This window comes from Tenrec ecaudatus, chromosome 3 (genome assembly GCF_050624435.1).
Source record: "Tenrec ecaudatus isolate mTenEca1 chromosome 3, mTenEca1.hap1, whole genome shotgun sequence".
Lineage (NCBI taxonomy): Eukaryota > Metazoa > Chordata > Mammalia > Afrosoricida > Tenrecidae > Tenrec > Tenrec ecaudatus.
In genome coordinates, this window is record NC_134532.1 from 140,160,286 (window position 1) to 140,175,251 (window position 14,966).

Here is a 14,966-nt window from a genome sequence, read left to right on the forward strand (position 1 = left end):
TTGGAGGTTCAAACCCACCAGCCGATCCGAGGGAGAAGGGTGAGGCCATGGGAAGCACTACACGGGGTCATCATGGGTCAGAATCCGCTCACTGGTGGGTTTGTTTATCACCCATTGCTGCTTTATTCCACACACCTAGTGCCACTGTCATGGGGTCAATAACAAAGTCTCTCCAACTGACTCGGTGCCTAGATCCAAGGCCGCACTCATTTGATCTGTTGGCCGCATTCGGCGTGGTGGAACACTTGAGCCACTTTCTCATCCCTCCAGGGTGGTGTCTGCTCCATTTCCCGGGGTTCCCCAATCCCTCTTTGGCAGCTCCATCTCTTTTTCTGGCTGCTCTTAAACGTCCCTGCTCCTCCAAATTCTGTCCTTGGTGTTCCTTGTGCTCCAGACAGTGTCTTAAAGGGTCTTTGTCACCTCTGTGACTTCGTAACGACTCGGGGTGCCGCCCCCAGCGAATGTATAACAGCGGACTCGCTGGGACTTGTTGTTGCTGGTTTCTGTGCTGAGTCTCACCAGGGCCAACTGAAAACTGCTCATATTTTAATATCTGGCTCATGAAATTCCTCAACATTTAGCCATTGGCCCTCACAGCTGCTATGCTCCAACACACCTGCATTCCTGCTAGAAATAATAACTTTATTTTTTGCACAAAAGGTAAAATAAAAATAGCCTGCAGATATTTCCACCTCCCAACAATCTGCAGCAGAAGTGAAATGTCTGCAGTTGTTTTTATCTGTTGTTACCGGGTTGCTGTGTTGGTTCTCTGCCAACCCCCCGCCCCCCCCCCCCACTCCCCCTTTTCTTTTTTTCCTGAATGTGAGTGAGAAAAATCTACTTTGGATCAAATTTGTCTTTATGACGTGTGCTAAATCCGTTGTTTTTATCCCCTCCCCCCTCCCCCAAAGAGGGAATTGTATTCTCAGAGCGAGAGAAAGCACCACTGTAAAGGGACCAACACCAAGCTCCTTAATAGCAATACTTTGAAACACGTGACTTCCTTTTCGTTGGCAGACGCCAGAGCATCGGGTTTTAACTTTGCTCAATGAGCAGTCTCTGTCTGACCCCTCTTGCCCTTTTATCAGAATTGACTCTTTGGTTCATTCAGCTAACAAATAATTATTGGGCACTATCTGTGTGCCAGGGAGTCCTGGTCGTGTTGGGATGTGTAACTGCAGGGTCAGCAGTCCCAAGCCACCATCTGCTCGGTGGGAGAAAGACAGGCTTTCTACTCCCATTAAAGAGCTCCGGCTTTAGAAAGCCACAAAAGTAATTCTACCCTGCCCTATCGGGTCACTATGAGTAGTCCTCATGGAGTCGATGGCAGTGAGTTTCGGGTGGCTCTGTGTCAGGCAGTTATCGAGGTGCTGGGAGAATCAGGTGAACTAGATAGAGAAGGTCCCAGGTCTTATCTGGAGCAGGGTTGTTAATGTTGTTGTTGTTCGGTGCCATCGCATCAGTTCCAACCCATGGCGACCCTGTGCACCACAGACCACAGCACTGCATGGTCCTGCGCCATCCTCAGAACAGTCCCTATGCCTGAGCCCATGATACAGCCACTGTGCCAATCCACCTCACCGAGGCGCTTCCTCTTTTTCTTTGCCTACCTTTTACCAAACATGATGTCCTGCTCCAGGTATTGGTCTCTCCTGACAATAAGTCTAAAGAATACAAAACAAGGTCTTGCCATCCTTGCCTCTAAGGAGCACTCTGGCTTTCTTCCAATATGTGTTTGTTTGTTCTTTGAGCAGTCCTTGGTACTTCCAATCTTCTTCTCCTGCACCACAAGTCAACTGCATCAACTCTTCTATGGTCTTCCTTATTCAGTGTCTCATTGGAGAACACCATGGCATTGGTCAGACACACTTTAGTTCTCAAAGTGACACCCTTGCTCTTCAACATTCTAAAGAGGTCTTGTGCAGCAGGTTTACCTAATGCAACTTATCTTTTGATCTCCGGATGGTTGCATCCATGGGCATTGATTGTGGATACAAGCAAGACAAACTCCTTGACAATTTCAATCTTCTCTCCATTTATCATGATATTAACCTACTGGTCAAGTTATGAGGATTTTGGTTTTCTTTACATTGAGTCATAATCTGTACTGAAGGCTATAATTCTTGATCTTCATCAGCAAGTGCTTTAATTCCTGTTCACTTTCAACAAGCAAGGCTGTGTCATTTGCATATTGCAGGTTGTTAATAAGCCTTCCTCTGATCTTGATGCCACATTCTTCTACAGATAAACCAGCTTCTCTGATGATTATCTCGGCATACAGATGGAACAAGTCTGGTGAGAGGATACAGCCCTGACACACAACTTTCCTGATTTTAAAACCAGGCAGCATTCCACTGTTCTATCTGCACAGCTGTCTCTCGGTCCAGGTACAAGTTCTGAATGAGCACAATAAAGTGCTCTGGAATTCCCGTTCTTCTCAAGGTCACCGCAGTTTATTATAGTCCACACTATGCCTTTGCACAGTCCAGGAAGCACAAGCAAACATCTTTCTGGTCGTCTTGGCTTTGAGTCAAGATCCATTTGACATCTGACATGGAATCATCCTACGCTTTGTGCTCAACTACTAGCCTAATGGTCGACAGTTCAAACTCACCTAGTGGCACCACTGGAGCAAGACCTGGTGGCGTGCTTCCATAAAGAGTACCCCAAAGGAGCCCTGGTGGCATAGTGGTGACAAGTTAGGCTGTGCTCCACACAAATCACCAAGAGCAAACTCACTGCCACTGAGTGGGTGCTGACTCCCCGCGACCCCATAGGACAGGGAGAACAACTGCTAGGAGTCTGAGACTATAACTCTTTACAGGAGTGGGAAGCCCCATCTTTCTCCCTCAGAGCAGCAGGTCGTTTTGAACTGCTAACTTTGTCGTTCACATCCCAACGCATTAACCACTGCACCACCAGGGCTCCTTTTCCATCAAGAATACACCCAAGAAAACTTTATGGAGCAGGTCTCTGTAACCCATGGAATTGACTTGACAGTAATGGGGTTGGGTGTTTGTTTGGGGGGGATGGCATGGAGGACCCAAGAGTGATGGAAACCATGAGAGTGCTCAGCTGCCAAATGAAGAGTTGAAGGTTCAAGTCCACTCAGAGGCACCTCAGTAGACAGTCTGTGTGTTCTATTTCTGAACAACCAGCCACTGAAAACCCTATGAAGGACGATTTTCCCCTGACCCACAGGGCCTCCCCATGAGCCAGGCTCCACCCAGGAGCATCTAGCTAATGTGATGGAGCATGCTCTAAGGTGGCGCAACCAATACCTACACCTGGGACCAAGCTCTGGGACCTGGGGCACGCCTTGTGATGTCACTGCTCCTTTGTCTCAATGGCCTCCTTTCCCTGTACTTCCCAGAGAGCACCACTCTCTGACTCAGCCTCGGTTGATTACAAATACTGGCAGCACCCATCAAATTGAACTCCATCTGTCTTCAGATACAATCAAGATGCACGCACTCGTCTCGGTGTCTGGCCAAAGGCTGTGGAATAGCGCCAGTGTGGGATGGTGTCCGGAGGCATTTCTGACATCACTTTTAGGGCTGCTTCACAGGACTGATGGGTTAGGGGTCCTGCCCCGAGGACATTCAAGTCTATCTCCTACCCCCAGCCAGTTGAATCGTCTGTGTTCAGACTCAAGTAGCCTGATGGGAAGACCTCTTGTGGTGTTCCATCAGCATCTCAGCTTCTACAACGCTGAATGCATCTCCTCTCTCCTCTCCCACTGCATTGGCATTGCCTACCACCTAGTCCTCTATGTCACAGTTACTGATGCTGCCCCAAAGTAATCCTTGACTCTTCCCCCCAAACTCCCAAACCCAAACTCTCTGCCACGGAGTGGAGGTTGACTCATAGCCACCTGTTAGGACAGGATAAAACTGCCCTGTGGGTTTCCATTACCATGACTCTTGACGGGAATGGAAAGCCCCATCTTTCTCCTTCAGAAGGGCTGGTGGTTTCGAACTGCTGACCTGACCTTGCAGTTAGCAGCCTCCCTAGTATCCAACTAATCATTTCTACCCCTTAAAGCTTGAATCCCTCCAGTCCTCTCTGTCAACCCCCACTGCTGCTGTATCTCAGGCCTCCACTTTCCACCAACAGTACCGTCCCTGCAGCTGTCCCACTTCTACCACTTCCATTCTTGGCTGCCTGATCAGTTCAAGACCATGCAGGCTGAGACCCCTTTCTAAAATAAAAGTCTGATCAGGTCATGCCGCTGCTTTAGACCCGTCTGTGGCTCCCCATTGCCCTTTGATTGCTTGGAAGGCAAGAATTCTGTGCCTGCATCACCAACATCCCCTATCCTTTATGGTATAATGTGCTTACTATGGGAAAACTTTGAAAATACTTAACAGTAATAGAAAAGACACACACACACACACACACACACACACACACACACACACACACACACACACACACCTGCTCTGGTTCTCCCCGACATATAGCTCAGTGGTTACCAGTTGGGCTGTGATCTGAAAGGTCAGCAGTGTGAAACCACCAACCGCTCCTCAGAAGAAAGACGGGGCTTTCCACTCCCAGAAAGAGTTTCCGTTTCTGAAACTCACAGGGACAGTTCTACCGTGTCCTAAAGGGTCTCAACAGTGTCCTCAAGAGTTGGCATTAACTTGACGGCAGTGAGTTTGGCTTTTATATATTCTTTTCATTGTTGATATTACATGAGTCTATAGTTGATTTTTATTTGTGCTTGTAGAACACTGGAAATTCTTCCTTCCTGACTCCATGTCAGCATTTATGTTCATTTTCAAATGATGTTGAGGGGTCCACGCCAGACGCCACCCTGCCTGGGGTTCTTGATGTTGTTCGAAGTTGCAGCCCAGAGAGTTCCTTCCACACTAGTGGCATTTCTGAAGTCTCGCTTTGTGGTCCATTTTCTAGTGCCAGAGCTCAGAACACTTTTAGGGGCTCATGAGCATATTTTCATTTCTTTTATCAATTTGAAGAAAAGTAACTTTTAGGACCTAGAAACATTTTAGCTTATGATGTTAACCTGTAGGTCTATACCAATTATCATAAAATTAAATTGTACTAGTTTCTTAGGGGAGGAGTTCTGGTGGGTTGTGGTTACAAGTTGGGCTGTGATCCTCATAGTTGGCAGTTCAAAACCACCAGCAGATCCTCGGGAAAAAGACTGAGATTTCTACTCTCATAAACAATCCCAGGCTCAGAAACCCACAGGGGTCGCTGTGCATCGGCATTGACTCAGTGGCACTGAGTTGGGACTTTCTTTTTTGTTTTTTTATTTGGGGAGCTAATACCAATTTTATTTTACAGAAATAAGGCATTGTTATGGGGAAATAAATATTAAGATGTGAAAGATTATGTATTAAGAAAACCTTCCTTGCTGGAAGTCTCATAGAAACCTCAAAAGTTCATAGAGTTTAAAAAACAAAAGAAAACAATAAAAAACATTGGCTAGTCATCTACCAGCATTAACGATTAAGCAAGAGTAATTTTGATACAATATAACCCAATATAAATGCTAAATGATGACAATAATGTTTTGATTCTTTGTATAATTATTGAGTTACAAACATTGATAAAGAAATAATATATTTATAATTTAGACACAAAGTGAAGAATTTTCACTGAAGTACATCTCTAGCATATTCATTAGGAATTTTTTGAGAATTATTTTTCCATTGGCTAACACATTCCTGAACGAACCTCAGGAACAAAATGCAAAAAGTAGTTTTAACACCTAATTTGAGGATGGTTTTTATTCTCTCACTCACAGATAATATTAAAAATACTGAAAATAAGTTAAATTTTTACTTATTATTAATTTTTTGCTTTTAAAATTGTTTTTATTTTTTTAAATAAATCTTTTTTGGGGGGCTCATAGAACTCCCATCACAATCTATACATATATCAATTGAGCAAAGCACCCTTATACATTCATTGCACTCGTCATTCTCAAAATTCGCCTTCCACTTGGGTTCCTGGAATCAGCTCGGTTTCCTTTATTTTCCCCTTCTCCTCCCTCCCCGCTCCCCCCTTTACCCTGCTCCCTTAATAGTTTATAAATAATTATTTTATCTTATCTTACACTGCCCCGCGTCTCCCCTCATCCACCTTCCCATTGCCCATCTCGAGTTGGGATTTTCTTAGGGAGGAAAGGAGGGAAAGCACCCAGGGTCCAAGAAAGTCACCATGAAGCCGGCCTGGTGCTTTGAAAGACTCTGGAGTTACAACCCAATCCATCAAAAATGGCGAGGAGAAATCACTGGGGTTTTTATTGCAGAAGCCCTCTCCTTTGGTCAGTTACTATCTTAAAAATGTTCTTTCTCTCAGGAGCATAAGCATAGACATCTTCTAAAATGTCCACATAAAACGATAATCAGACACCCAGTCCCTTTTGAGTCATTAGAGCCCGTGAGGATTCCCAAGGCTGAAAGCTGTTGGAACAGACGGCCACATCTCTCTCCGCCGAGCAGATGACAGGCTCCAGCCTCCACCTTTCACTACACTGCCACCGGGGACCCTTCATAGACGGTGACACAGAAATGTATCTTTCACATCTTCATTCTTGGTCGGGTCTTTGATTTCTAAGATTGCAGATGTATTGGCAATTGACTAGCCCATAGTCCTCCTGGAGTAATTTTTCCATTGAAAATAGATCTGCATGTGAATGAACTGGTCGAGCCATTCCAAGACGTATGTGGCGCTGGCTTACGTGCTTTAGGACCATTCCCAGAAGCAAGAGCGAAGCATGTGTGAGCCCCGAATGCATGTGTAAAATTTCAGAAATGTGGCAAAATTTTTGGTTTGCTTTGTTTTACTCCTTAATTACATACATGTATCTTCATCTTTCTGAAGAAAGGGACTATAATTCTAATTCTAGTTTATAGCATTTAGTACCACCCCAAGCGTGTAATATGCTCCTGTTGGGAACAGTTTTGGCTTGGCAGGATGTATACTCAGAATTTCTCAGATCAAAGCTCTTGATAATAGGACCGAATCTAATAAATAATGCTATATAATTTGACGTAAATTTAAAAGAATGGTCTTTCTTTCTTTCTTTTTTTTAAGGATGATCTTTCTTGGCATCAGGTTCAATCCTAAGGAATTTGCAGAAATATACAACATATCCACTGTCCTTTCTAAAAAAAATATTTTGCTGTATCTGGTTACTAGTTGGTACCATGAGGAGTCCTGGTGGCATAGTGCTTACATGTTGGGCTGCAATCCTTAAGGTCGGCAGTTCAAAACCACCAGCAGCTCCTTGGGAGAAAGGCTGGGTTTTCTACTCCTGTAAACAGTTATAGTCTCGGGAGGTCAGAGGTTGTCACTGAGTCAGCACTGACTCAATGGCAGTGAGTTTGGTTTGGCCTAGCACCACTGAAAAGTAGGCTGTGGGATCTGCTCTTCATCATAATTACTGTTTCTGTCGTAAGTCTAAGGAATGACGTCCTAATAAGTGACTATATTTATGTCTAAGGGTCATCAAAATTACACTGGCAAATTAAAAAGTTTATCTGCTCAATTTCATTTATATTAGCTGGCCCCAGAAGCTTTGATCTGGCACTCAGGATTTCCCAAGTGATCTCAGATAAAGTAATTTTTTTTATTAAATACTTTTATTGGGGGTTCTTACATCTCTTATCACAATCCATACATTCATCCAGTGTGTCAAGCATATTTGCACATATGCCGCCATCATCATTTTCAAAGCATTCTCTTCCCACTTAAGCCCCTGATAATCAGCTCCCCATTTCTTCCCCCTCCCTCTCTTGCCCGCCCTCCCTCACAAACCCTTGATAGGTTATAGATTATTATTTTTATAGCTTATATTGTCCTCTGTTGCCCCTCACCCACTTTTCCGTTGTTCATCCCCCTGAGAGGGGGTTCTAGGTTGATCCTTGTGATCGACTCCCCCTGTTTTCCCCCACTCTCACCTAATCCTCTTGATATCTCTACTCTCATTGTTGACCCTGAGGGGTTTATCTATCCTGGATTCCCTGTGCTGCGGGCTCTTGTCTGTAGCAGTATGCATGTTCTGGTCTAATGCGATTTGTAAGGTAGAATTAAGGTCATGATAGTTGGAGGAAGGAAGCACCAAAGAACTAGAGGAAAGTTGTGTGTTTCATCGGTGCTATACTGCACCCTGACTGGTTCATTTCTTCCCTGTGATCCTTTTGTAGGGGTTGTCCAATTGTCTACAGATGAGCATTGGGTTTCCATTCCATGGTCCCCTCACCCACCTTGGGTATGATTTTGTGCTGGTTTTATATGCCTGGTACCTGATCCCATAGACACCTCATGATCACACAGGCTGGTGTGTTTCTCCCATGTGGGCTTTATTGCTTCTGAGCTAGATGGCTGCCTATTTATCTTCAAGCCTTTAAGACCCCAGACACTATCTCTTTTGCTAGCCGGGCACCATCAGCTTTCTTCACCACATTTACTAATGCACCCATTTTGCCTTCAGTTATTGTGTCGTTAGGTGAGTATCACAGAATGCTGGATTGTTAGAACAAACTGTTCTTGTGTTGAGGAAGTAGTTGAGTCAAGGCCCAATGTCCCAGATGAAGTAACTAGTGAGCTTCTCTGGAAATAAAATGTCTGAAGATAATCTACTTTCCAAAAAGAAATGGAGTCACCACTCAATTTTTATCTTCTGATCACATTTTCTAGGAGTCCTAATAATAAAATAGCATGCGAATTGAGCTGCTAACTTCCAAGATCAGCAGTTTGAAACCACCAGCTGCTCTGTGGGAGAAAAATGAGGCTCTCTATTCCTTTGAAGAGTTACAGCCTCAAAATCCCACAGGGGCAGTTCTAACCTGTCCTATAGGGTCACTATGAGTTGGAATGGACTCAATGGCAGTGAGTTTGAGTTTTTAAAATCTTATTCTCTCCATCAGTCATAAAGGGGTATGGTTTCTTCTTCTTCTTCTTCTTCTAAGGAAAATGGAATAAAAAATCTATCCTACTGGTCAGATGTAAAGTCTTTCCAGAATTAAAGTTCCAAGTTGCCTTTAGATGCCTAGAAAATCAGCCCTGCTATTAGAACGACTTAGTTCAATTCCATGGAAAAGTCTCTCTCCTCAGCAACGTCTTTCATATATTCAATCTTTTTCTTCAGTTGATCTCCTCTTCACACAGGTGGGCATTGCACTAGCAAGAGAGGAAGGATTCAAAATGTATGCGTGGGTTGCCTTGGTGGAAAGTCATTTTAATGCCTTGTTTGTTGTGTTCATGACAGTTCTTCAAAGCTTCGCACTTTGGCCAGAGGCCTGTCTCCTGCATACCTGAGATTTGGTGGCACCAAGACAGACTTCCTAATATTCGACCCCAAGAAGGAACCAACCTTTGAAGAGAGAAGTTACTGGCAACATCAAGTCAACCAGGGTGAAATTTTATTTAAAATTTAACTATATATTTTAATTAACTTGTGTCATTCATGAAGTCCTGGAAAGAAAAGTTGTTGTTCATATCTAGCAATTAATCATGAGATGGCACCAAAGGGCCTTTGGAGGCATCCAAGTCAAAGGTGACACCAGTAGGCAGGTTTTCATCAATGTAAACCCTATGAAATAATGTTTTCATCAATTTAAGACCCTAAAAAAGAGTGTGCTGGGCCAAGTGAACTGTGAATTGTGCTGTGAAATGAAACAGGATGACAGCTGAAGGAGAGCGGGTTTGGAGGGAACACACTGGTCAGACATGGGTCAAACCAAAGAGGGTATTTTCCATTGAAGATTCAGCACCTCCATTTTGGAAACAAAGTGTGGATGAGCTGGATATGGAGAAATCCACTGCTTCTCAGAATGGATGCTGAGACTTGACATAGTGATATGTTCTCTAACCCGTATGACTGCACACTCACCCCGGTTGCTTTTGAAAGCTTGGAATCCCAGGTCTCACTGTTGTTGTCAGCTGCCATTGAACTAGCTTCTGACTCGCGGGAACGCGATGATTTACAAAGTTGACTGCTCCAAAGGTTTTCTTGGCTGTAGTCTTTCTGGAAGCAGTTCACTAGACCCTCTGTGAAATCCCCGGTTGGGTTTGAACCACCAACCTTTGGAATAGCAGCTGGTGACAAGCCACTTGTGCCACCAGCGCATCACTCTACGATTCCAGTTTTAACAAGCACCTCAGGTGATTCTGGTATTGGAAGTTTGGGCTTCACTTGAGAAACCGGCCCGAGGGAGCCCTAAGAATTTGCTCTGTTGTGTCTTTCAAGAATGACTCAGATCTCAAATGCAAGTTCATTAATGACCTTTAACAACTACTTAAAAAGATCAAAACTGTTTTATTAGTTGTTGTTGTTAGGCACCATCAAATTGGATCTGACCCATTGTGACCCTATACACAACAGAACAAAACACAGCATGGGCCCTCACTGTCCTCACAATCATTCCCACACCCGAGCCCATTTTTGCCACCACTGTGTCATTCCATCTCCTTTGTCATTGGCCCTCCACTTTACCAAGCATGATGTCCTTCTCCAGGGACTGGTCTCTCCTCACAACATGTCCAAAGTATGTGAGAATGAAGTCTTACCACCCTTGCCTCTAAGGAGCACTCTGGCCTTACTTCTTCCAAGGCAGATTTGTTTGTTCATTTAGTAGGAGCAATGAAAAAATTTAGTGTTAGTAATTCATATGACTTTATACAAATAAAACTTATTTATTTAAATAAATAAATGTATTAGTAATAGCAATAAAATATTTGAAATATTAAATATCACTGAAAGTATTGTATACACCATTTAATTATAAGAATGTATGTATACAATGGATGGATGTATGGGTTGTGATAAGAGTTGTATGAGCCCCCCAATACAATAATTTAAAGAAAAGTAAAGAAAGAAAACATTGAAAACCAGATCAATCTCAAAGTGTATTAGAGGGCGGATCCAGTGACAAGGTTTTAACCATTTAACTCAGGTTTATCCAATTGCTGTGTCTATAGGTTTGCCTATCCTGGATTTTATCGACAGAACGCCTTAAAAAGCAAATGAACAACAACATACCTTGGGGGTGTGGCTGGGAGGGTTGAGGGAAGTGGGGAGCTAATAACAATGAGTACAAGATTGAATAAAACATCTTAAAACTGAAGGCAAAAAAGAATGTGTATATAATATACATCTTAATAATATTTCATTAAGTCCTATATATTTGGGATCAAAGGGGCCATTTGGATATTTATAACATTATTTGTGGGCCATACAAAGTTTCAACTTGAAAAATTCGTCTGCTCTATTCGGTGGATCATTTAGTAAATTCACCCCAATGTGATGGCTGGAAGTGCCTCCCTTTGGTGTCATGTGTGATGTTAGCTGACAGTGACGATTCACAGGCTTTTATATGGCCATTTCAGGGCATTCGCTGGTATCTCCACACTTCTCTCCACCATTCCAGAAAGGGCCCTTACAATCTTTTTTTTTTAATTAAAAAACATTTTATTAGGGGCTCATACAACTCTTATCACAATCCATACATATACATACATCAATTGTATAAAACACATCTGTACATTCTTTGCCCTAATCATTTTCTTTTTTTTTTTAATTTTTTTAAAATTTTAACAATTTATTAGGGGCTCATACAATTCTTATCACAGTTCATACATATACATACATCAATTGTATAAAGCACATCTGTACAGTCCCTGCCCTAATCATTTTTTTCTCCTCTTTTCTTTTTTTACATTTTATTAGGGACCCATCTTTTTTTGTTTTTTAATGTATAAATCATTTTACCAGGGACTCTTAAAACAATCAATATGTCAATTGTATCAAGCACATTTGTACATATGTGGCCATCATGATTTTCCAAACATTCTCTTTCTACTTGAGCCTTTGGTATCAGCAACTCTTTTTTTCCTCCCAGAGGAAACCAAACCACACTCACTGCCATCCAGTCAGTGCTGACTCACAGTGATCCCCCCAATGGGATTTTGCTACTGCAACTGTTAGAAAGTCCAATATTTCTCTTGAGAGCTGGTAGTGGCTTGAAACCCTTATGCATAACTTCAAAACATTGTCAGGGGAACCAATCACAATTGAAATGGATGACTGCTGGCCATTTGAATCAGAAAATCATATGATTTACTATGCCAGGAATAACATAATCAAGAACAATGTATTGCGAGGCATTCATTGTGTAAAAGGACATTGTAAACTTGATCTTGAAATACTATGCTGTCTGTGATAGGATTTTCTATATTCACCTTCAAGGAAATCCAATCAATATAAGCATTATTCAAATTTATGCATCAAACACAAAAGTTAGTGATAAAAATTGAAGAATTCTACCAACAACTTCAGTCAGAAATTGATCAAATGTGCAATCAAGATGCATTGATAATTACTGCCCACTGGAATGCAAGAGCTGGAAACAGAAAGGAACAATAGCTTGGAAATCCGGACTTGGTGATAGAAATGAAGCTGCAGATTGAATGATTGGATTTTGCAAGACCAATGACTTAGTCATAGCAAATACCTTTTTTTGACAACATAAAAGGTGACTATACACATGGACTTCCCTAGATAGAATACACAGAAATCAAATTGATTACATCTGTGGAAGGAGACAATGAAGAAGCTAAAGTTCAGCAACTAGAACTGGATCAGGGGCTGACTGTGGAGCAGACTATCAATTGCTCATGTATAAGTTCAGGGTAAAGTTGAAGAATATTTAACAAATCCATGAGAGTCAAAATATGACCTTGAGTGTATCCCACATGAATTTCAAGAACAGATTTGAGGCACTGAACAGCAATGACAGAAGATCTGATGAGCTGTGGAAGGACACAAGACCATTAATCATGAAGAAAACAATAGGGCATTAGAAGGACAGGAAAGAATGAAAATATCAAAATATGTGTAAGAAGAGGCTCTGAAATGCGTTCTTAATCATAGAGCAGCTAAGGTAAATGGAAGAAATGATTAATTAAAAGAGCAGAATATAAAATTAAAAATATATTTTTTAATTTTAAAAAAGTAAAAAGAATAAAATAAAAGAGCAGAATATAAATTTTCAAAAGGCCGCTGAGAAGAGAAATCAAATATTATAATGAAATGTTGAAGGAGCTAGAATTAGAAAAGCAAATGGGAAGAGCACGTTCACCACATCTGAAACTGAAAGAACTCAAGAAAAAAGTCAAGCCTTCTGTTTCAATCTTCAAAGATCCTCTGGGCAAAATATTGAAAGATGCAGAAAGCATCACAGGAAGATGGAAAGAGCCCAGTCACTGTACCAGAAAGAACTAGTCAATAGTCCACCATTGCAGGAAGTAGCATATGAGCAAGAATCAATGGTGCTGAGGGAAGAAGTTCACACTACACTCAATGCATTAGCCAAACACAAGGCTCCACAAACTAACAGAACACCCAATGAAATGTTTCAGCAAGCTTGAGAGACACTGGAAGCACTCATTCTTCTATGCCAGGAAATTTTGAAGACAACTACTTGACCGACTGAATGGAAGAGAGCCATAATTGTTCCCATTCCAAAGAAAGTGACCCAACAGAATTTTCAAATTATTTAACTATATCATTGATATAGCACACAAGTAAAATTTTGCTTAAGATCATCCAACAACAGTTATAGCATCACATTGACAGGGAATTGCCAGAAGTTCAGGCCAAATTCCGAAGAGGACGTGGAACAAGGGATGTGCTTGCTGATGTCAGCTGTATCCTGACAAACCAGATAATACTGGAAGCATGCTTCCTTGTGGTTTATTGGCTATACAAAGGCATTCGACTGTGTGGACCATAAGAAACTGTGATAAGTTTGGGACTAAGGGAATTCCAGAACATTGCACTGTGCTCATTCAGCAATTGTACATTCATCAAGAGGAAGTTATGAAAACTGAAAAGGGGCATAATGCGTGGTTTAAAATCGGTAAAGGTGTGCATTGTATCCTCTCACCCTAACTGTTCAATTTGTTTCCTTCACGAATCATCAGAAGAGTGTGGCATCAGGACTGGAGGAAGGCTTATTGACAACCTGCTGTATGCAGATGACCCAACCTTGCTTGCTGAAAGTGAGCAGGACTTGACGCACTTGCTGATGAAGGTCAAGGATTTCACCTTCCGTATGGATTACAACTTAGTATAAAGAAGACCAAAGTCCTCACAACTGGGCCAGAGGGTAACAATGATAAATGGAGAAAAGATTGAAGTAGTCAAGGATTTTGTCTTGCTTGGATCCACAATCAATGCTCATGGAAGCAGCACTTGAACATTAGGTAAATCTGCTGCACAAGACCTCTTCAGAGAATTGAGGAGCAAGGATGTTACATTGAGGATTAAATTCACCTGACCCAAGCCATGGTGTTCTCCAGTGTGTCACATGCATGTGAAAGTTGAACATTGATTAAGGAAGACCAAAGAATAGATGTGTGTGTGTGTGTTTGTGTGTGTGTGTGTGTGTGTGTGTGTGTGTCAGGGGTGGATGTCGTATAGGGGATCTTTTATATTTGTTACAAACCTGAGTGAGGTAAGCCACTGAAACCATTCACGTCATAGCCTAACCTACGCATTGTTAAGTCGGTGCTATTCTGATGGGGAAGAAGTAGGCAGCAGTCGCAAAGCCCTGGCTGTGATGGGGCGCTCTGACTGCCTGGGGGGGTGGGGTGCATCATGCAAGCGGGCCCAAAGACATACCGGCAGTGCTGGCTTACATGAAATGCGGCCATTTGGGAACTTTAGTGTCCCTACACAATATATTAGGGACTTTTCTTACATAGGAAGTAGAAGGAATTGGACCAGCTAATCGGAATAGTAATTGGACAGACATCTTAAAAGCAGACTCCCATGAACATGTTGGAAGCATTTATGTTTAGACTTGGCCCTTTCCCGCTAGTCACATGCTTTCAAAAGGCATCATAACTTTAGACAGGAAATGGTCCTTTGCCCATCAGTCTTCTTCATCCTGTGTGGAATCACCCCACTGCCTCTGAAACGTCTTTTG

At 42.3% G+C, this 14,966-nt stretch overlaps 1 protein-coding gene across 1 annotated transcript in view; it reads left to right on the forward strand.

The window, feature by feature from the left end:
* The window catches only part of HPSE (heparanase), a 60,206-nt gene that overhangs the window by 8,642 nt on the left and 36,598 nt on the right, over positions 1-14,966 (forward strand). The window contains exon 2 of the mRNA XM_075544902.1: positions 9,245-9,390. Within this exon, the coding sequence (XP_075401017.1) occupies positions 9,245-9,390 (146 nt within the window). The remainder of the gene's footprint in view (positions 1-9,244; positions 9,391-14,966) is intronic.